At 40.3% G+C, this 22,577-nt stretch overlaps 1 protein-coding gene across 1 annotated transcript in view; it reads right to left on the bottom strand.

The window, feature by feature from the left end:
- LOC308118142 (putative flavin-containing monoamine oxidase A) overlaps positions 1 to 13,670 on the bottom strand; it is a 70,757-nt gene extending 57,087 nt beyond the window's left edge. The window contains exons 1-6 of the mRNA XM_080477416.1: positions 13,402 to 13,670; positions 13,231 to 13,318; positions 10,986 to 11,166; positions 10,352 to 10,466; positions 7,809 to 7,966; positions 6,113 to 6,202 (exon numbers count right to left, since the gene is read on the bottom strand). Of these exons, the coding sequence (XP_080333542.1) occupies positions 6,113 to 6,202; positions 7,809 to 7,966; positions 10,352 to 10,466; positions 10,986 to 11,166; positions 13,231 to 13,318; positions 13,402 to 13,519 (750 nt within the window). The 5' untranslated portion in view covers positions 13,520 to 13,670. The remainder of the gene's footprint in view (positions 1 to 6,112; positions 6,203 to 7,808; positions 7,967 to 10,351; positions 10,467 to 10,985; positions 11,167 to 13,230; positions 13,319 to 13,401) is intronic.
- Between the last annotated feature and the right edge of the window lie 8,907 nt (positions 13,671 to 22,577).

Raw genomic sequence — 22,577 nt, 5'->3', positions numbered from 1 at the left:
ATTTCACTGCAGCACATGACAGACCGCCTGCTGGCCTTTACAGCCGGCATGACAGGAGCGGGGATGTGAGGCAGAAATGCCGTTTTGCAGTGGTTTGTTTGACATTCACCTGTACTGCAGATGTGGTTTGGCACAAAGACCGCGTCGAGCATCTTTCACAACAACAGCATGAAAGGCCGAGACATTTTGATGAGTTTTTGTTCAGGATGCAGCACAGTTGTGAAGTGAACGTCGTATATGCTCTGGAATGGGGCCACTTTGACAGTGTAGTGGCACGGATGTATGGAAGAGAATAAAGTTCTGCAATACAAAGAGCAGCTTTCAACGCGGCAAGTGAAAATAGAGAGGCTCGCTTCGAAATAAATAAATCAGCTTGTCGAGTTAGGTCCAATCATTGTAGTAGCGTGATGAGCCCCAGTAACTATTGTCATTTTAGCTGGCCAGTCCAGACAAAGATTTCAAAAGGAAAAAACATGTCACTGATATTTTCAATCGCTATACCTTCCTGCAGGGTCTCTGACAGTGGAACTGGGAGTTCTTGATCTGGTCAAGACTTCACCGAGGGGATTTATGACAACATGTTTGTTGCTTGTTGCAGTCTGTCTCTGCCCTGTCTTTTTCGCTCCTTCAATCCCCTCACAACAATTGGAAAAAAGCAGAAAGTCTGGTTCTGCAGGTCCTATTAAAAGCCTTTTTTTTTTCCTTTCCGCCGTCTCTTATATTTGCTTGAGTGGAATAGTTTGGATTTTCTCTGTAAAAGTGCCCTGCGATAACAGCGTTGTTTTGGGCGCGATATAAATGAAACTGAATTATAATGACGAACACGTCATCAATTTTAGCATTTGAACAAAAAATAGAAGCACAATGCTTGCTAAACAGCATCTGTGATGTATAGTCTATTACCCCGGAGATTATTGATGTGGTATTTCTATCAGCTGAGAGTACAAAGGTTTTTGAAAAGAGTCAAACTTGTAACAGATATTCCTCTTGCAGACAGCAGCGATAAAAGATCTGCCGCACGGTTCAAATGCCTCAGTTTTGTGGCGGCGTTCGAGCTTCTCAGATATCTCCATTTGCTTGTTTAACGGGTGCTCGGTTTCAATCGCTCACATTAACCTCATCCGTTATAATCTGACCTATTCTGATCAGTAAGAATTAACAGATGCTTCATGTCTCCTTGACCCTCTTTCACTCACAACCTCTCATATCTTCTTCTTGATTATCTCCAGGAAAACCTTCCCAGGCTGTAGATCAGGGGTGTCAAACTCATTTTAATTTGGAGTCCACATACAGCCCGTTTTCATCTTGAGTGGGCTGGACTGGTGAAATAGTGTTATATTAACCTTTAAATTTAAACTTTAAACGTTTTCTTTGTCGTGTCGCGGATTATATGTAACAGAAATGTCTATGATTTCACAAAACGAAGCGGCAGGAAATGACTACAATCTCTGCATAAAGTCAATTTTAATCAAACCTTCTGGTGCAAGACACAGTGAAATGTCCCCAAAAAACGTCTCCGAGCTGTTGCATTAATCATGTTTTTACAAACTCACCCTTACAGGTAGCTAGCGTTCATGGCAGCATTACCGATATCTCAGCTTAGGTCTCAGTGTTGTGACCACTATTCTTAAGAAATTCCATTTTACATTTTTTTAAATGGAGGTTTTCATGGAAATTTGTTTCAACTGGTTGGTTATTTGGAGGTCGGATTGGAGCCTCTTGCTGGCCGGTTTTGGCCCACGGGCCTGATGTTTGACAACCCCGCTCTCGCGGCTATAACAGATATTTGACACAGGGTTTCACTTATTTTCCATATTCCCATACTAGAATGAAAAAATGCTTTGAAACTGTCAACAAAAGTTGAAATACATTTCATCTTTTATCATTTCAGCTGAATGAAAATCAAATCATATGCTCACATGTTCTGGTTTTATGTTTTGTTTTCAAAAGAAGGCCATCATTTTGATTTCTGTTTTCTATAGCCTGAAATGCGTTAGCCTATACCTGTGTGGGAATATCTGACAAAACAATACAAGTTTAATGATAATCTCATTAAGATGCTCTTATATAGTGATTTAGTCCATGGACCATTTTAACATTGCAGTACGGTTGAAGCACTCGGGTCTGACATAAAGAAATCCTTTTTATATTAATGTTTAGTACCACTTTAACAATGTCTTCTGAGAACATAACTGTACATAAAAAAAACAAATCACAAGGATGATGTAGCGGCCGTGCACCGATGTGATAACCCTCCGCTTCCTAAACCGGAGTCTCTTAGGTCAGTGCTGGGAAAGATGTTCATGCAAGTTTGATCAGATGAAAAAATATGGATGAATTTTTTAACTACTGTAGAGGCACTCGATGGTATTCTAATATATGACCATATTTGCATGCAAGGTTGTTGAATTTTTCATGTCTCTTTTGCCTTGCGGTGAGTGTACCTGGGCGTGAAACTTCTGTGGCACCCCTGCATATGGCCTGATGTTCTCCTTGGGCCTCTCAGCTGAGGTGAAGTGGAAACTCCAAACTGCCCATAGCTGTGAATGTCACTGGGAATGTGTTTGTCTGTCAATATTTGTTTGTGCTTTGATAGGCAGAATGTCAAGGGTGCACTCTGCCTCGCAGCCGGCGCACACTTTAGACAGGGCTTCAGGCCATACCTCATGATCCCGTGCAGGAGCGGTGGATCGAAAACACTTCAACGGGTGAGTCTATTTTGTTGTATTTTCAACAATATTAACTTAATAGGATTATGATTTGATATGGAATGTTTTGATTTGTTCAAATTTGTGAAGCCAGAGTGTTTTGATTGTTCAATCAAACAACAAGGTTGTTGAAGGATAATTTCCCATTAGTGTCATTATTAGTGTAATTTCAAACTGTTGCTGAAAAAGTAAAATTATTAATAGTTGGGTGCCAGAAAGGAGAAAAAAAAAACCCAATCACAATTATTTACATCCTGCCAGTTAATGCAGGTTTAACGTAGTAACCAGGTTAGTACTTTACCTCCCACAGCTACAAAAGTAGAAAAAAAAACCCACAAAGAGCTATATCATCTCACTAATCAACTCACCTTCAAGCATTTTAACCATTAAAGCACATGATCCACAGAACACAATTAGCCCTTTTTCAAGTGTTCAACAAAACTTTGAAACCAGCTTAACTAAGCTTTTTTATTTTTTCACCTCAGCTCCAGTTCAGCAATTAGTTCAAACACCAACCGGCCAGTTCTTTGATACACATATTCTTATTTCTTTTGGAGCTACATGTGTTTTTTCTTTTTAAAGACATCTTGTAGACTGTCCAGAACATGAATTACAATGTTTGTCTCCCTCTCCTACGCCTGCTCCTCACCTGTCTCCTCTGTTACTTAGAAGATCTCTATTTTCTTCACAGGTGTGTCTCATGTTGGCTCCCCTCTCACCACACTTCTCAAAATCTGTTGCTCTTTTTCGAAGCCCTGCCACTGGTTGACTGATAGCTGTCCCTCAGTTGAAGCCCACTAAGAATGAACATGATTTCTGATTGTCAAAAACAAGCAGTGGATCCAAACGCTGGCTGACACACCCACTCTGAACAACATTAAAAAGGAACAACCTTTAAAAAAAACTAAAAAAAACCCATAAAAAAAGACTATTCTCCTGCTCCATTTTTGATTCTAGGAAGTGTTTTATTATGTATGTTTTCCTTGAACATGCTCAAATGTTATCCTGACAACCTCAGCGCACGCAGAGTTTTGATGTCCTTCACAATGATGCTTTTAAGACTAGTTTTTAAGATGAGATCTCATCCATTTTTTAAAGTGATTCAAGCTCCCACAAGTGAAATGACAAACATGATGTCACATTCATTTTTTGGCAGTAGTTTGCTCCTGGTCTACTTTTCCAGCTAGATATCTCCAATAATGAACCTTGGCACATACACCAATTAGCTGTGATCTCTTTTGTAGATACTGCAGATTATATGCTTTTTTTGGGGGGGGTTGTCTGCTTTTCCTGGAGACAGGGAGGGCTGTTATGTCATGAATGTCATTGTAAGTGAGCAGCTGCTGATGGACAAATCGGATGACGTGCGTCAAAACACATGTTTGATTCCCAAACAACTTGCTTGGATTTTCTAAAAGGCTTTCTTTTTTTGATTGCTTTCAGCGGCCTTCAGCCCGTGTTTTCACTCTGCTGTTAACAGGGTGGTAAGGAACATGGAAAAACCATTCACGTGTTCCAAAGCAAAGTAAAAACTTATTTTTTTAAAAAGCAGTGTTTGGCCTAATGCCCTGTTTACACATTTTTCAAATGAAAATGCATTAATTTTGCATTTCTTTTTAGAAAACTTTTGCATTCACACGACTCCATTTTGAAAACAATGTTCATTCACAAGGAAATGCCAGAAATGCTAAAAATCTAGTTTCCGTGCACATTAACAATGGCGAGTACACAGACATTCATATTGATTCATATTATAATTTTGGTCAAAGGGAAGAGCGCTCAGAGATCTTGTCAAGAAAGAAGAGACAACACGCTGCATTCAAACCTCTAGTCCTTCAACAGTAGAAAATAATGCTGTGGAAACCTTATGGCTTAGAGTCAGAACACCATGAAAACATTCTGGGACTGCTTCTTGATCGATAACGCAAATAGCTCAAGCATTTCCAGCAAAAGAGTCACCTGAAGCCCACAGAGCAATCCTGCCATGCTTTCAACCAGCCCTAGAGTTACCACTCTTCATCTTCTTCTGCCGCATATGCTAGATCTCCTCAACTGTGTCGAAATGATCATCCTCCATCCCAAACATCATTGTGAGGAAGAAGATGAAACCTGGCGAGCAGACGTATTGGAGAGTGAAAAATGTGTCCTCCAGTAATTTGAGCAAGCACGTTGTCATGATTAAGTGCTCAATCGCAATCAGACCGCTGTTCAGGTCATCCACAGTCTGTTCCTGCTGGATGGATTTATTGTTCACAGTCCAGTGCAATAGTGGAGAATAACAAAATCATGCTCCTGGTAGTGCTCGTGACCTGCCTTGTCTTCTTTCGTCTTGCAGACTGCATGCTCCTCTGCACCAGAGTGACCTTTGGTTGTAGGGTTGTAGTATCAGACAAGCTTCCTCACTAATGATTGCAGCTGCCATAATGGTCATGCTCTGTTCATGGACAGCCTCACCAATCGTTTGAGGTCTGTTGTAAGCCTGCCTTTGCCAAACGTTAGCTGGGATTGGCTCCAGTTCCGCTTAACGGATGGATGGATGGATGGATGGTCACAACAATGTGCAAGAAATTGTGTACCAAATATCAGAATGTTGATTGTGCAACACTATGATTTATACAGACCCACAAGCATTGCACCTTAACTCTGTTATGCAGGTTATATCAGTCATGGGCAACTGGTGGCCCACATCCACATGCAGCACCAGCCCCCAACCTTTGTAGCCCAGGAGCTCAATTCTAAAAATGAATACAATGTCAGTTTCAAAGATTATGACAGGATGAATGTCATTTTCTAAAGCCATAGGACATAAGGGCGCTGCACAGTGACCTTTGTAGCTTGGTCAAGGGTGTGCATACGCTTAAATAAATGATCTGAACACATAATCAGCATGTCTGTACCTGGTATCAGTTAAACTATATCCATATTATTGTTTTACTCTGTTCATTCTGTCAAATGCCTGCAGAAAGCCTTGCTGTAGGTGTACTTGGACACAATTTGGCCCTCTGGTTGAGACGGTTGAGACTCTCACAATGATAAACATTGTGTCTCTCTGGGAAAGACTGCAGCACTCTACAGCATTTTTTTTTTACTCTATTTGATGCATAGTGCTTTCCTAATGGGTCTAATGAAGTACACTTTCACTCAAAATACCATTTTATATACAAAATTGACCAAAAAATATGGATATAATGGATAGACATTGTATCAATAAAGAGCACTGGGGAAAAAACTCTACACTTAAAGGCACATAGAGACCATATTCGGTCTCTCAGCTGTGGATAACGGAGACATTCAGGCGGAACAGACAGTGCCTTCACAGGAGACGGCCTGTTTCCCCACTGAGGAAGCTGTTATCTCTGTGTCGCGCCTCATCAATCCCTGAGTGAGCCGTTACTGTACTCTACCTGCCATATGGCCATCACAGCAGAACCCAGCCGGACATTCTTCCACCCAACACGATGCGCCAGACGCTCTGAAAGCTGCTGGGTGCCTCCCTGTGGAGAGAAGACAGATAAATACAAGGAGATGACCTGAAATTCTATTGATGCCCCTCTGTACATGGATGACCAGAGTGCTCGAGGCTATCCCCCGCAGATATTTTAATTACATTTGCAAACATAACGTGCGTGCCTCTGAGACATTGGCCTGTCAGCCAACACTTCTAAAGCAACCAGAAATTTGAATAATTCATCTGTTATTGGAAGCAGAGCTCAGTTTGCTTTTTTTGTTGGTTATGCGTGTGTTTATTTTGTTTTTTGTTTTTGTTCTCATGTCGAGTGAGAGGTAAGAAAACAGCTCCCGCTAAAATTGCTCACAATGTAGAAGACGTTAATTGAAGACATTCCTTTTTATTTCTCTTGGAGGAAATGTGTCACAATTCTACATATCTGAGGAAAGAATATAAAGAGAACATAGCGTAACATCTTCCAGATGAATGAAAACATGTAATGAACTTATTATGATGGGTATTTTACGTTGTTTTTACTCTTTGTGCGGTGTTCTTGACAGCGCCACTCATATTCATGCCTTTAAGGGCTTGACTGGAAGGACATTGTAAGTGAGGAGCTGCTGACGGACAAATTGGAAGACGTCCGTCAGTAAACAGCATTCTTGTATTTTCTTAAAGGCCTTCTTTGTCCAATGGTTTTTAATACCTTTCAGCGGCCTTCAGCCTATGTTTTCACTCTGTTGTTAAAAGAGTGGTAAGGAAAGCACAACATCACAGAAATAGGTATATGAACCATAATCTTCCTGGGGAGGGTCAACATAGAAAAACCATTCATGTGTACCTAAATAAGGTAGAAAGAACACAAAAAGAAGCAGTGTTTGGCCGAAGGCCCTGTTAACACGGAAATGTTTAAAATGAAAATGTAGAATTATTGCATTTCTTTTTAAAAGGTTTTGCATTTACGCAGCAACATTATGAAAACATCGGTCCTTCACACGGAAATGCCAGAAATGCTAAAAATGTAGTTTTCGTGTACATTAACGATGGCGAGTACACAGATATTCGTATTGACGGGTGATAAAGAGATAAAGAGAATAGTGACACAATGGACACCATTACTGTTAGTGTAGATTTATCCACGTATGTGCAGAAGCACTATTTACTATGACTGTGGTGCACATGTGCAGTGACATAATTGCAGGAAAGTTGCATTTTTCAAGGAGCGTTTTCACAAATAATTCTTTCCTTTCGTTTCCATGGAGACAGACCTGTTTCAACAGGTTGCGTTTTCCCCCCGTTTACATAGAGACAGAGTCAGAGCTTTTTTCCAAAAGTTTCATCTTGGGGGCCAATTTCAAAAAGTGAAATTGTCAGCGGCTCCGAGCACCGCTGTCATGCAAAAGGAATGAAAGTTTTCCATTTTCTCTTGAAAATGTTGTTATGTAAACGGGGCCTAACATGAAAAGATATGGTCTGAATTGAGGGACTGAACGAGGTTAAGCCTATCAACAGTGATGTATACATTGGATATTAAATAACAAAGGCATTTTCAGACCTCGACTTTGGATTGTATTTGGAGGCTGGGATGCAGAAAGTTAAAGTTACTGAGAGTCCTCGATATGCAGTCTGGGAGAGTGATTTGACTTGCGTACCTTGATTTTGAACTCCTGAGCAGAGCCTGCTGTGGTCTCCAGAAGTGGCAGCAGCCCTCCAGCTGCTGCAGCGTACATGAGGAAGAATAGGAAGGACATCTGGGATGGCTCCATGCCAAACACAGACCTGGTGCAGAGTTCCATTTCTTCTTTTAGTTCTGCCACACAGAGATAAACACACAGTGCAGCTTGCATGCTGTAATGATAACACTTTTCCTGCAGTGACAGAGTTCCACAACATGTGATCACGGTGATCACCACATAGTTTTACAAAAAAGAAAAAAAAGGATGTTTGTTCTACCACACAAAAAGCTACCTTCCCAGGAAGCCACCTGAGAAGATGATAACAATCCTGGTATTTATCTTGTCGGATATAAATGTCATTTTACTTTACAGACGTGAGCTTTGCACTTGTGTTTGATTTGGTATAAAAGTGCAATTATACAAAGTTATCCTCACCAGTATATCATTGTATACAACAAACACGGAAGGCCCAACACTGAGTTTTGTGACGACCCTTGAGGGAGTAGTACTTGTTATTCTGTCTCCCGACATTCCTTTTGCCCCATGCACCTTCATGATACATTATTGAAGGAATTCTGTGGTGGAGCTGGTAGGAATTCGCAAGATATGCTATATCTAATGGCGCTTTTCCAGTAGTACCAACTCGCCTCGCCTCCACTTGATTTAGTTTCAGTCGTTTTTTGCATAACAATGCGGTACCACCTCTGCGTGGGCAGAGTCGTCATAGCGAGGCGTCCCAAAGCTGCAGCGACGTCGTTTGTTGTGCGACACGACACCCAAACAAACAAACAAAAAAAAGCCAAGCCAAATGAAATGGATTGAATTTAAATACGGATGTTTATGAAAATGATGACGTACAGTAGCTTAGTGATAGACTTGTCGGCCTTCAGACTGTTTGATTCCTGTCAATGTCACAAAGTTGAATAAACTGTCTGAAAGTGTATATAAGTGGTGTAAATAAATGGAAAAATTAAAGTGATGTTTTCTTTATCATATACGGCAATCACGAACTTCTGTTGCTTACTGCGAATCATGCTTCTTATGTGTTGTATAAAATGCACTTTACACTCACTGCAGTAGGATCACTATGGTATATGAATAAAATACATTGTGTTTATCGTGCTGTCTGCAATGACAGAAACACAGTAATATATACAACTACATCCTCCTACCATTTTGTCAGTCGTAAAAGGGAAGTGAACTGCTTCTATGTCGCTTACTGTCTTCAATCTTAACGTTCTATCAATAAAATACTAAATGAAAGACTATGTAATTATGTAATTTAGACAGCAGGTGCTCAGTGTAAAATAAGGGCCACTTGTGCAGCTTGTGGAACCTTATTATAGGAGTGTGAGATTAAAAAAAAAAAAAAAAAGATTAGAATAGATTAGGTTTTTGGGGGAATTTTTTAAAATCTGCCTTGACAGCAATATTTCAATTAGGTGTGATTTTAGTGTGTGATTGTGAAAACAATGCTGCAGTGAATCCACTTGAAAATTGACAGAGAGGAACCTGGGGTCGTGTTGGAATAGACAGGACAGGAATGTGGTGCAGTTTGCTGAAAACAATTTGATTAGAATTTTTCAAAAAGTGTTCGGCCTGTAGAGCAATATAACGGATTGTGTGATTTAAGTATGTGATTGTGGATAATGTTGATGTTGTCAATTATCACGTCAATATGGGGCACAGACATTGTACACACACACACACACACACACAAAAAAAAGCATAAGCAGCACCCCACCAAATTTAAAAATAAGAAAACTTTTGGACATATTCAGTTTAGGCCGCAGTTGCCAATAAGCATAGATGTCCACATTGTAACAGGGCATGCATTTCCCTGTAGGATTGCTTTTGTATTTTTTAAGAAAAAACTTATTTTAAACACGGCAAAGGACGGGAGGGGAAGTGAGTAAGAGAGAGGGGGTGGGGGATTACTGCAAAAATACACAAACACTGAGGGTTCATAAAGTATTTACTGATTGTGATTCTGAGGAAAGATTTTCTTATGAGGAGGAGGATTGGTCAGCCACAGAGGGCGGATTTACTTGATGCAACTGAACGCATCACCCATGTATTGTTGGCATGAAGCACGTTTAGCCGTAAATATCCATAAATTAGCGTCATAGTACAAGGTGCCTGGTTGAAAGCATGTGAAAAAAGTAGCGGCTTATAGTAAATTACAGAAAGTTCCAGTATGCCCCGTATGCTAGAGAAAAAGTCCCAGTACGATGAAGAGTAAAATTTTAAAGTGCCTGTACTGCATACCAGCCCACTTAAAGCACTGGAACAAACCAGTAGGTGCTCAGATGGGTTTTGCTTTAAACGCAGTCAAGGGGATAATTAACGTTGATTTGAAACTCACACTCCCTCTTGAATTAAGCTTGGAGATGTTTTGCAGCAAGTGAAAGAGGTTTCTCATTTTTGTAAATCCGATTTGAAGAATCTCTCGAGTGTCTCTGATCGATTCCTAACGCTACAGGTTCAGGTCTGGAGGTAAAAACAGTCTTCAAGCTGACCTGTGGTCCAAACGTGTCGCTGGATGTAGGAGTGCAGGGTCTCGCTGTCCAGGTCCACAGCGTTTGGAGTCTGAGAAGGATCCCGGACACACACTGTCGCACACAGCCTGTCAATCTGAATACAGGGTTTCATCACTGCATGACACCCACACGCAGTGATTTACACTATGACGAACCAGAAAGCATCCCATTGATAGAGATAACAACAAAATAATAGCAGGAGTCTGCCAAATATGATTTTGCTGGTTCAATTTTACCCCCACATCCTCTCTTTCCCACTGCTCGTCTAACCATTTATTCAGAACTGAGCATTTTCTGGTACTTTGCTATATGATAAATGGACTCTTGTCCTTTCAAACTCGAAGCAGGCTACAATTTTCCATTTCCATACCCATTAGGGACTTCATAAGCATTCTCAGGGGGGTAAGCATACTTTCTTGGAAATGCCAATTGTAAAAATATATGCTCCGTCCTATTCTAGGCATGCATGCAAATGAGGTACTCTTCATAAATATTTCTCCTTCAGGAAATGTGATATTCATGTGATCAGACATTTATAAACATATTGAAGGCATTTCTGACAGAACACAGTTTTATGTGCAGAGTACCGCTGTGTCAGTGGGTTTGCTCTCACCTTCCACATGAGCTGGGTGATGTCCATTAACACCACCGGGGACAGAGCAGGGATGCTGGTCTTGTAGGCGCGAACCTTGGAAGTCAGCCCGCCCATGTGGTGCACCTTCCTACCTGCATGAAATTGTGGGTAGACCTCCAAGTCCAGCTCCTTTATGAGCTCCATGATGTGTGTTTGGGTGCTAAAAGAGAAGCCAGGTCCTTGGTTTTAAAGCTTTGTGAGGCGTGTCTTCTGGAATTTGCTCCAGGGTCATTACACTGGCCTGCTGAATCATAAACGCATTCAGTTTAAAGAGGTTGACATGAATCGACTGGATCCTTGAACTCGGAGAAACAAATCTTTTGAAAACTTGTGAAAGGTAAACATGAGGCACAGGAGAGGTGCTGCCCTCTGTCTTCAAAGTGCCCTTCACGACGCCCTTCACAAGTTGTCCACTGAAGCAGCTCTGTTGCCGTCAGCCGACTGGAGGTTGCAGCCCGGAGTACTGCTGAGACGGCTGCTCGCCTTAAACGTGTGACAGTTTGCTACGTCGGGTGGAGCCGTCTGGGCTGTGAATTGTTCTAAATTCTGACTGAAATATGTCTCACAAACACTCTTGTTCGACAGTTCTTTAACAGAGTTACTGTGAAACGCCTCTGCCAAATGCTTGAGGGCAGATTCGAGGAGGACTGCTGGATCTAAGAAAAGAGATGCCAATGGTCTGTGAACAAGTGAAAATAGAGACAAAACCAGGACGGACTATTTTTGTGGTGTGTGCGTGTGCGGGTGCGTGTGTGTGTGTGTGTGTGTGTGTGTGTGTGTGTGTGTGTGTGTGTGTGTGTGTGTGTGTGTGTGTGTGTGTGTGTGTGTGTGTGTGTGTGTGTGTGTGTGTGTGTGTGTTTCCTACATACCCTATACATGCTCTAAAACATTTTTGTGCTGTTTCCATTACAGCAGCAACTTCTTCTGGGTTTGACAAGAAAATGACTTATTTCTGGTATTATGTAAAACTAAAGAACAACACAACTTAAACTAGTGATATTTGATAACACAAGTATATTCTGCATGTAGTGTTTATACACACACAAAGGATAAAGTAAAGAAAAGGCTACATATCAACATAATACACACTACACATCACAGAGCGTCATTCACATCATGTCATAGTAACAAAGTATTACATAATATGAGGCAGTTGTGTTGCAGCTATAACTCTTAGCCGCTCTTGTGGAGATAGTGAGTTCGCTATCACTGGAACGTGGAGTAAAACCTGGAGTAAAACCACACTCATATTCAACCAGTCAGCTTCTTAATCTTATCTTGACTCTGATTATGTTCTGAATGAAATGTTTCCACGCATCACTGATCATTGAAAAACAAGTCTTAAAAGTCTTGTTCCCCTAAAGAGTCATGTACAGTTACAAGTTACCTTTCGAAAAAGTAATCCACTTTATATCAAGGCATGAAAATGATTGTGAACCCAGGATTACTATAATCTGTCATTAAATTTGGTTCGAGTTACATCAAACAGCATAAACGAGATTTTCTAAAATCTTTTGAAAGAAACAATTTTATACCATTGTATACTACTAATTTGTATACTACTCAGTAGAATTGTTCACTGCCTGTGCTCACGTCTGAAAAAAACATTTACATTTATACACAGCTCAATCACTGCATCCAAATAAGGATGGTTGGGACCAAACAAACTTATTTCTCTCCCGTTATCACTGACAGGCTCTCGCGTGTATATTTCTCATAAACACATTCACCATTTATTATATCAAAACAGTTCAAAAACTACCAGAAAGCAGAGAAATAGAGCCTTGCATCCATGTCCTGGTCATTTTGTGGCCTTCATGGATTTTGCAGTGCAACCATCAAACAACAAACAAGATATTCCCAAATATTAGTAACAGGAACTCCTCAATAATACACAGTGATTTTAAAGAATTAACAGATATTGAAATGAGGACATATTTTGGAAAAAAGTAAAGAATTTTTTCTACAGTTGTAAATTCATAATAAACCAAGGTGTCACAATCACTATATAAATCCAAGCCATTATTATTATTATTATTATTATTATGAGCTCCTGTGACCATTTTTAAATCGGAAACCATTCTTTCATTCTGAAGTTGTGGATGCATTTGTCTCATAATTAGAGTTCCAAGTTGAACTCGAAACTACAAAGAAACTTAAAAGTGTGTGCAAAACAACAATAGAAATTCTGACACTGAATCTCGCGGTTTTTGTTCGGCATTACCTTCCAACCCATTGCCCGCCAAAGTCCCAGCGATCCATGCCATTGGCTGCGGGAATTTCATTGGAGAGTGTTCGACCTCCCACTCGATCTGCAGAGCACAGCAACACAGAATCTCTTTTCCACTGCCTCCACATTTTGGGATCCCAGTGAAGAATGACGTGCCGTACGTACCTTTCCCTTCCAGAATCAGGATTTTCAAATTGTCGTCCCTCTGTCTGAGCAAATGAGCCGCGCTCAGTCCAGATAGTCCTGCACCAACAATAATAACGTCCCATATTTCTGCAGTCATACTTGAAGAGTGGCTCTTTTTTTACTTTGTGACTTAGTTTCCTGTGGTACGCGAGGAAGTCGGAGAAGCAGGTCCGGCCTGTATTTCTTTTTCTTTTTGCTATCAGTTGGGTTCTCTGAAAAAGCCTGTGTGGCTTTCATAACAGTGCACTTTGGAACTGTGAGCGGCTGACCCACTTGGCAGGAAACTGGCTTGTGTAAACGCCAGCAAATAAGCATGGGCAGTAATCACATACAGACTGCGAGAAGAGCTATGCTTTTGTAACACTTTATAATAATAATAAAACAAAAAAAACATCCAAGTGTTGTGAAAGGATCTGCCTTGTTGAATAACTCCGGTTGAATAACTCCATATTGTTTTTGACTTCATGCAAACCACAACAGTGTTTATTATATTGTCCAAATAACACCGAAACACACTGAAACACTGAAATGAAATAATGATCTTACAATTTTACATCCGTGATGAAAACCATGTCAAGGAACCAGAGCAAGTCAGACGGGTATCTTTGTTGATTTTATTTTCCTTGAATCACTTTTTTTTGTAAATTTGTCATTAGAAAAATATTTGTTTATGTGTATTCTTTAATGTATTTTACCCTCATATGAGATTTTAAAGAATGTATATTCTTAAGACTTCTTTCTGTGCCATTGCATGTCGGTATATATGAGTGTGTGTTCCTATTGATATATTGATCACTTTTTTTAAGCATCAATAAAACACTCAAGGTGGTAAATTCGGGGTTTCAAACATAATGCCAGTGAGCCAAAACCGTCTTAAAAGAGGACATTCAATCAAAACATTGATATTTGAACAAATTTCTTAAGAGATGTTAGACACACCACAACACAAATCTAACCTGAGATATCGGCATGAAAACTAGGGATGCACCGATAGCAATACCAGTATCGGGTATCGGTTCGATACCAGGCATGAGTACTCATACTCGTAATCATAAAACTGCCACCGATACCATGACTCACGCACGCACGCACATGCACACACACACACACTCTAATAACAAAAGTTTTATTGAAATGTTTTATTTTCTTACACTATATGTGTCAGCGCCATAAAAGAACCAATGTTGAATGTCGGTACATCACAATGTAGGAATGTTGTTCAAATAACATCTGTGTGTATTGGCCTAAATACTTGGCATCCCTATCGGTGAGTACTCAAATGCAAGTACTCATACACCACTCATTTTGGAAAAAATCGGTATCGGTGCATCCCCACTTGAAACCATGCGCTCAGGCTGAGTTCGTAAAAATGTGCATAACACAACAGCTATAGATGGCACTGAATTTTACGCCAGGTTTCATCAAAATGGGCTTTATGTTGACATTGTAATAATTTTCAGTAGTAATTATTTGGTTTTGTGAAAATATAGATCTTTTCATAATGTATAGTCATGCGCCACCACAAAAAAAAAAAAAAAAAAAAAAAATTTAATAAAAGGTTATTATGGGACCATTTTACTGGTCCAACCCACTCCAGATGAAACTGGGCTGCATGTGACTCCTAAACTAAAATAACGTCCCTGTGTTAAAGCTCTGCTACCATGCCAGCCCATCTGTACCTACACTGGACCCCCACCAGAACAGGTCAACAGATGCTCCACACCCGGCATACATTGTTAATCCTGCTCCTTAAGCCGGTGAAATCCTTTCTCTGCCGGCTGCAGTTATCTGTTGGCACTAAAAGTTTCTCACCCAACAATGACCTTTCCCAAAACAGCATGCTGTCTGTAAATCAAAACAGCATTTTGGTGTTTCAGTGTGTAAGGGGGGAAAACCTGCTTTGTCAAAGTGGCATATGAAAACAGCCCGTTGAGGGTTTGGGGGAGCAGATGTGTGGCCATTAAAGAGATAACCTTTAACTGAGGTTCACACTCGGAAGGTTTTTTTTTTTTTTCTTCAAATGTTGCTATCACTCTATTAATGGGCTTTATTTGTAGAAGTTGAACACTGCTGTCCTCATGTTGGTGTGTAACAAAACAGGAAAAAAAAAACAGCTGAACATGAACCACCATTTTCCAAGTACTCAGAAAGTAAAAATACCCCAACAGCAATCCCACAAACACATTTAGTCCACCACGCAGTATTGATGTAGAAGTTATGAAACTTTTCCCACGTTATATGTGTCCTAAAGGGTTTCCTTTATGTGTTTGTTCAAATCCTACGGCCGAGTATTTCACAGAACTGCAGTAATGGAAAATTTATAAGGGTATAGGTTCCATTCAACAACAGAAAGCTTGAAAAAATCTATTAATATCTGCTTGTACATATACTTAGATGTAGAGGATGGGGGAATCAAATGACATAAATTAAAAGATATAAGAAGTCTGACATCACTATTGTTTATTGTATGAATGTTACCATTTATATCCATGATGGGTGCCAGTCATCTTTTACATAGCTTACCAATTTGAACCTCCTTATCAGTAATTGCATATTTATTCAAATATTGGCAGATTTTTAAAAATTCCCTAAAAAAGTCAAAGAAAAGAATGAGAATGAGAGAGAGATGAGTGGATTTCTCCGCACACCATCATGAATAAGTTGAGATATAATTTTGTTGTCCCTGTGGGTATTTTTTTTTTAATCAGCCTGTACAGCATTACATGTATTGGGTGTAGTTCGAGCATGTAACTGCGAAAAGAAAAAAAAAAGTGTAGTGAATCCATTTGAAAATTGACACAGAGGAACCTGGGGTCATGTAGAAGAAGAATCTGGTGCAGTTTACTGAAAACAATTAGATTTTTGGGGGATTTAAAAAAAAAAAACAACATCTGCCTTCACAGCAATATTTCAATTAGGTGTGATTTTAGTGCGTAATTGTGAAAACAATGCTGCAGTGAATCCATTTGAATATTGACACAGTGGAATCTTAGTTATATAACATATTGTGTGATTTAAGTGTGTAATTGTGAATAATGTTGATGTTGTCGATAATCACGCCAATATGGGCCACAGTCAGTACAGTCTACACAATCACAAATACACGGCTTCAAAAAAAAAATGAAAATAAGCTCTACCCACCAAATTTAAAAAGAAAATAAAACATTTGTACATATAAAATATTGGATGCACTTGTCTACAAGCACACGTGTCCACGTTGTAACAGAGCATGAATTTCACTGTGGGATTACGTTTAGTTTTTTTGTTTTTTAAGAAAAACTAGTTTTAAACACAGCTTCCATGGTGGGGTGAGGGACAGGATGGAAAGAGAGAGAGAAGGAGAGGGAGAGAGGGCAAGTGAATTACTGCAAAAATACACAAACACTTTTATCTCTGTTCATAAAGTATTTGCTGATTGTGATTCTATGGAGATTTTCCTCTGAGGAGGACGTTGCTCAGCCAGGGAACCCGGCAGGTTGCAGTTACGTGATGCACATGAACATGAACATGTATTATCGGTCTGCCCCCTGCAGTTGGTACATTGCTTCTATCTGCACCCCTACACTGTGCACCTGTATATTTTTAACTTTGAAATTATCCTCCTATTAGGTTTTAATTAAATATTGGATCTTATTTGTTATCTGCGTGGCACCTATAGCGAGGTCCCAAGACCTTAGAATGTCACAGTCACACATAATTAAATATGTAGGGGAACAAGCATGGTTGCCAATACTTAAATCAAAATCAACTTTTTCACAACAAAGAAAATTATATTCTTCAAAGAAAAACGTGAATGGTGTACAGATATCTAAACGTATCAGATACCTATTAGATACGTATTAGATACCTCATAGTTCCATAGAATTAGTACCGCCTGTGTGGATCTGTAGCATTTTGTAAAGGAAATTCCTCCTCTGCTTCAGCATTTGAACGCATCAGGACGAGGCAGAGAATTACGAACCAATCAGAGGCTGCCTTTCAAAAGGTACAGACCACATGATATCAATTGACCAATCACGCTGCTCGTTACTGGACCTAATACAAACCGGAAGTCAGTCGCAGGTTGTGTACACAAGCTGATAATTGGCTTTATTTAGGTGAAAAAAGATGGATTTAGACTAAATTAGATGGTGACAAGAAGTGATGGCCATTATATACATATTTTAGACGGCTTTGAGCAACCTGTCCCCTAATTTTTCGGGCCGTCTTTTCTGAAAATTGACCGTCCAAATGATGACTGGACGGCTCGCTGCCTAAAACCATGAGGGGAACTCAAGAGGACACTTTCTCTAGGTTCTCAGCCTTTAGGTGAATCTCCATGTTTACGTTCCAAAACCTATAGATATTACTCTAAATCCCTGATGTCAAAATGGAGGAGCAGCACATGGGAGAATGTTCATGCCAGAATAGTTTAACAATAGGATATTACTTTGTCCTTTCATTGCCACGTACTATCAGTGTACTTCAGACAGTGGTCTCCTAGAGGAAAGTATGTTGTTTCATCCATCCAACCCACCTCAACTAGCTCCCTGGTGAGGACTTTGCAATGCTTTTTTGTTTTGTATTCATTTGTAGAAGCACCAAAATATCCATCTTCTGTAGAAACACACAGTTCACAACCTTATACCGCCAGACAGTGGTACTGTTACAAATTTGGACAGTGAGGGTGAAGGGAAAGTTTCTGTTTGCGACCTCGCGGCTCGTGGCCACTCTCAAGGCCAACTCACTCCGCACAACTTTCTGTCATCTCGTTGTCATGAACTTGTGTTTATATTGATTTTTTTTCTTTTTTTTTTTTCTCTCTCACCAAGAGCCATTTAAGCCAACCCGTCTGCTATCCTCTTTACCAGATGTCAGGATGGGAAGCCATTATTGCGCCGCCGGTGTTTCTCGGTAATACACCTCAGCACAACGACATAAAAGCCCATCGCAAACACACCTTGCCATTTTAAAGCCAGAGTACCGATCTTATGCTTTTAACGCCCCTAAATGTAATAGCTTCCTGAAAACATCACTTTTCCCGAAGAAATGTCACCTCCCATGGAGCAGTTACTGAGAAAACTACATGTGATCTGAAAGTTTGAAGGGAGTGGGCGAACGAGGTCAGAGAGGAGTTTAGCTGATTTTTAGATCTCTCTGAGAGTGCGACTTCATCAGCTGGTGGGAATAAATTAAGAAAAATGTTATTTCAGATATGGCCCAAAGCGTGTAAAGTCCAGAGAAAAGAGTCTGATATTAGTATACAACAGCAGCACAGAAGAAAAAAAATAAACTCCCCAGTCTTTCTCCTCTAATCCATTTCGTCCATTTGTCTGCAGGAGGATACGTTCGCATTTATAAGAGCCGTCTTCCCCTCCGATGTGGCACCAAGATAAGCTCTGCAGTTTTCAAACGCCCCGGTAATGTATACCCACCTGCCGGCTTGTGTTTTTTCTTTCCTTTCTGTTTTGGCTGAACAACCAGTTTCTTGTCATTTGAGACCTTGTGCGCTTTGTTTTCGCCCGCCTCATTATTTAAAACCTGGGAGATCTGACAAATGGCAGGTCTTTAAGTGGTGTGTGCCGCAGTTTGTGTGCACCGAACGAGAGGAAGCGTACCGCAGTGTGTTGTGTTCGAGAGGAAAATGGTTACTCTTGTCTATAATTACTTCTTTTTTTTTTAAACAAACAAACAAAGCTTAGCTAATGGGGTATAATGAAGGTGGGCTCTCAGGGTTCTCAAGGTAGCTCATCAGTTGGGGGCCGCCTTCCTGATGTATTCTTGGATTTTGGATGTTTCATCTTGGATAGTCGCTCAAACACTCCCTACGTCCAGCCGCCCTATACTCTCACTGCTTTTACACCTCTTAAGGTATATCATGATTTGAATTAATCAACTCCAACAAATGCCGTAAAAGTTGTTTGTATTGATAAAATTATACACATTTTTTTCCCCCCTCCAAATATTTGTTTTTTCTTCTCAATTTCTCTTCCAGGGAATTGGAAAGAAATCCTACTTTAAAAAAAATTAAAAGGACATTTGCAAATGCCGGCTGCATAATGTGGATTGACATGCTGTGACTGATTTCCTTGAGCTCTCTGGTTTCTCCGTTTTTCACACAACTAATAAGGATCACAAGTTCAAGTATGCCGGTAGAGGCTGTTCAACGCAATCAGCTGAACAGTGATGCCATGGAAACCTTCTGGTAAACAGGTACGACCTGAGAAGCCGCCACCCAACCGGGAGGCTCCGTGGTAACGAGGACGGCATAAAGGAGGGGCTGGTTGGAAAGCATCAGGTTGCTGCTGCTTGTTTCTTTGTCCTCCGTGGGAAGATGTTTGGATGCACATACTCGAGGTAATAAACACGCTCTATGTTGACGTGCATGTTCTTTCCTCATTTTCACCAGCTCATACTTCTGTTTTCACCAGCACCAGAATGTCCCGACATTGCATTAATGACATGTGGACGCTCCACTTCCCGCCCCAGCTTTCCATCTACTTTCTATGCGCTGCAGCGTATATCAGCACAGGTAAGACGAACACACGAGAAAAGCAGGATTCATGCGCATGGCGGGCATAATCTGCCTCAGTAGTTCTTGTACACGGCATAATGAGTGATGTGTCTCATGGTCTTTCATGCTTCTTCTGTGTTGAATTCTGATGGGAAATAAGCCTCACCTTACCATGTTACCATGGCACTTTCATCCGTTCAATCAGGTTCGGAGGTCGATCTGTTGGGAGATGATTGCAGGGAATTCCTATTTGTCCTTCAGGGTGTCTCTCAGTCTTATTGCCTCTTCCATCACCTCTTCTCGTTGAAAAGCACACGATTGGAATAGGGTTGGGGCGTTGGGTTAAAAGAAACAGATTCCACTGACGTGTATACTTTCAAAATCATTTTACATTGAAAATAGTCCAAAGAAAATCATATCATGTGTGGAGCCCTTATTGTTTTCTAGTGCATCTTTTTGGATTTTGACTCAAAAATGATTTGACAAAGACTTTAAGAGCTCTGAATTGAACTTCTGATACATGTTATTTTCACTCCTCAAGGCCTGTTGACTTGTGTGACTGCTGCTTCATTTGGATGCACTCCTCTGATGAAAATTCATTCTGCTACGCCCAGAAGAAGCAGCACAAGCCAAAACTGATTGTGCTTATATGTGCTTTGTTTGTCCACGATATATGCATATTTAAATACAGTATATTGCAGTAATGGATTGTTTAATTTTAAAGTCATTGTTCCCGTATCTGCCATTAGCTGTTGCATGATCTCTTGAATCCTCCGCCTTGTCTTGAGCTTTGGCTTGCGCTCCATCCTTTGATAGACCCAACTCTTTTCCTCCTTCCAGTTGGAGTCCATCTCATGTCAACTTTGGATGTTATGTCATCGGGCATCCTTAGGACAAGGCCATCTTCTTATACAGCTCTTGATTTGTGATCTTGTTTGGGCAGTCGATATTGCACATCTTACAGAGGCAGCTATTATGAAAAGCATCTGAATTTCTAATATCTCCTTTCATTACTCAGAGCCATACAAAAGAACAGCTTTCTCATTGCTGGGTTTTGAACATCACAAATCATTGTGTTGGCCATGTCTCATGTTTGGGGAATTTTTTGGTTTTGTTTTGTTTCTCCCCTCAGCTTCAGAATGACTTGTTTGTTTCTATAGAAAACTCTCTGGTTTGACACAGCATCCATATATACACAAACTTGAATGAAAAATACAATTCATATTAGAATTTCTTGAAGGAAATTGGAAAACTGAGTCGTTAAGGTCCATTAATTCCATTTATTAACGGTCACGATCCAAGAGACTTCAACAGACTTGCATTCAGCAGTTTCTTACCAACAGTACATTGGGTTAGGGTTAATGTAGAGTCGGAAAAATCCGGGTCAAAACGGTATCCAAACAAACTAAAACAAGGTAAGCTGCAAAGCGAGCTAGAATGGAGACTCCGGAGCAGACACTGACAACACTGTGACTTTAAACATTTAGGCCCTTTTCACACAACAAGGTTTCAACTGAAAACAGCTGTTGTTTTTAGGGGGGTTTTGATTTCAGAAAAGTTTCTCGTTTTTAAGGCTATGTTCTGAAGTCAAGGTTCATTTACGCGTGCACGGCGGAAACCCTGAAAACGATGTCGTTTTCATGCTGGGCCACTAGTGGGTACTGTTGTTTGTATTTGTAATGAAAACGCTGTGATGGAAATTTACAGACATATATGCCCGTTCTTTTCCTCTGATGCATGGTCTCATGTCTTTCTGAGACCAGCACTTTAGTTGGCCTTGAGGGTCCACCACACACACACACACACACACACACACACACACACACACACACACACACACACACACACACACACACACACACACACACACACACACACTACAGAGACACCACGCATACGTATTTACAGGTCATGCCGACTCCATGAGGAAGTCGCACACACAAACCCAACACACTGTCACGACTACATCTTATCTACAAGTTCAACTTTTCATCACACTATCACTTTCTGGTATTTCGAAATTCATTGTTAGAGTGAGATTTCAAATGTTTCTTCGTTGTTTTGTGGGGATTATTTTCGTGAATGCACTCGCACAGTGGCTTGATCATGGTGATGCTATTTTGGGAGCCGTCTTCTCTACTATTCTGTTCTCTCTTACAACATCTAGTCTTAATGAAATAGTGTCAGCACTTGAAGGATAGCAGGTATTTTTACTGCTAATTCAATCTTTGACAAACATACCATAGTTTAGAAAGGCGTATGAATTAATACATTTACAGTTTACTTAGAAAATATAAAATAGATGGTGTGACAATGTGCTTTGCGCTCTATTGCTTACCACATTTATGTTTTTACCCCGAGCGTCTATCAAAGCTACAGATTTTCTCCCTGTTCACGTCTCAGAACGGCTTCTAAAGAGGTTACATGGGCAAAAGAACATTGAAAAGGTTTCATTCATGTTGACATGGTGGTGTATCATTATTCACTATGGGAAAGTATTACTGCAATTGTATTCACACTGATATGAACAATTGACCAGCATAATTACCATCTTGAAAGGCTGTTTGGTTCAAGTTGAGCTTGCATACAGAATGGCTTCATTTCTTTTACTCATATATTTATAGGTTCGTTTTATTGCATTAATGTTTTCTGCACTTAGGTC

The sequence above is a fragment of the Lipophrys pholis genome (assembly GCF_963383615.2).
Source record: "Lipophrys pholis genome assembly, chromosome: 12".
NCBI classification, from domain to species: domain Eukaryota; kingdom Metazoa; phylum Chordata; class Actinopteri; order Blenniiformes; family Blenniidae; genus Lipophrys; species Lipophrys pholis.
Note: the sequence above shows the minus strand (reverse complement) of the source record. Positions and strands in the feature narration are given on the sequence as shown.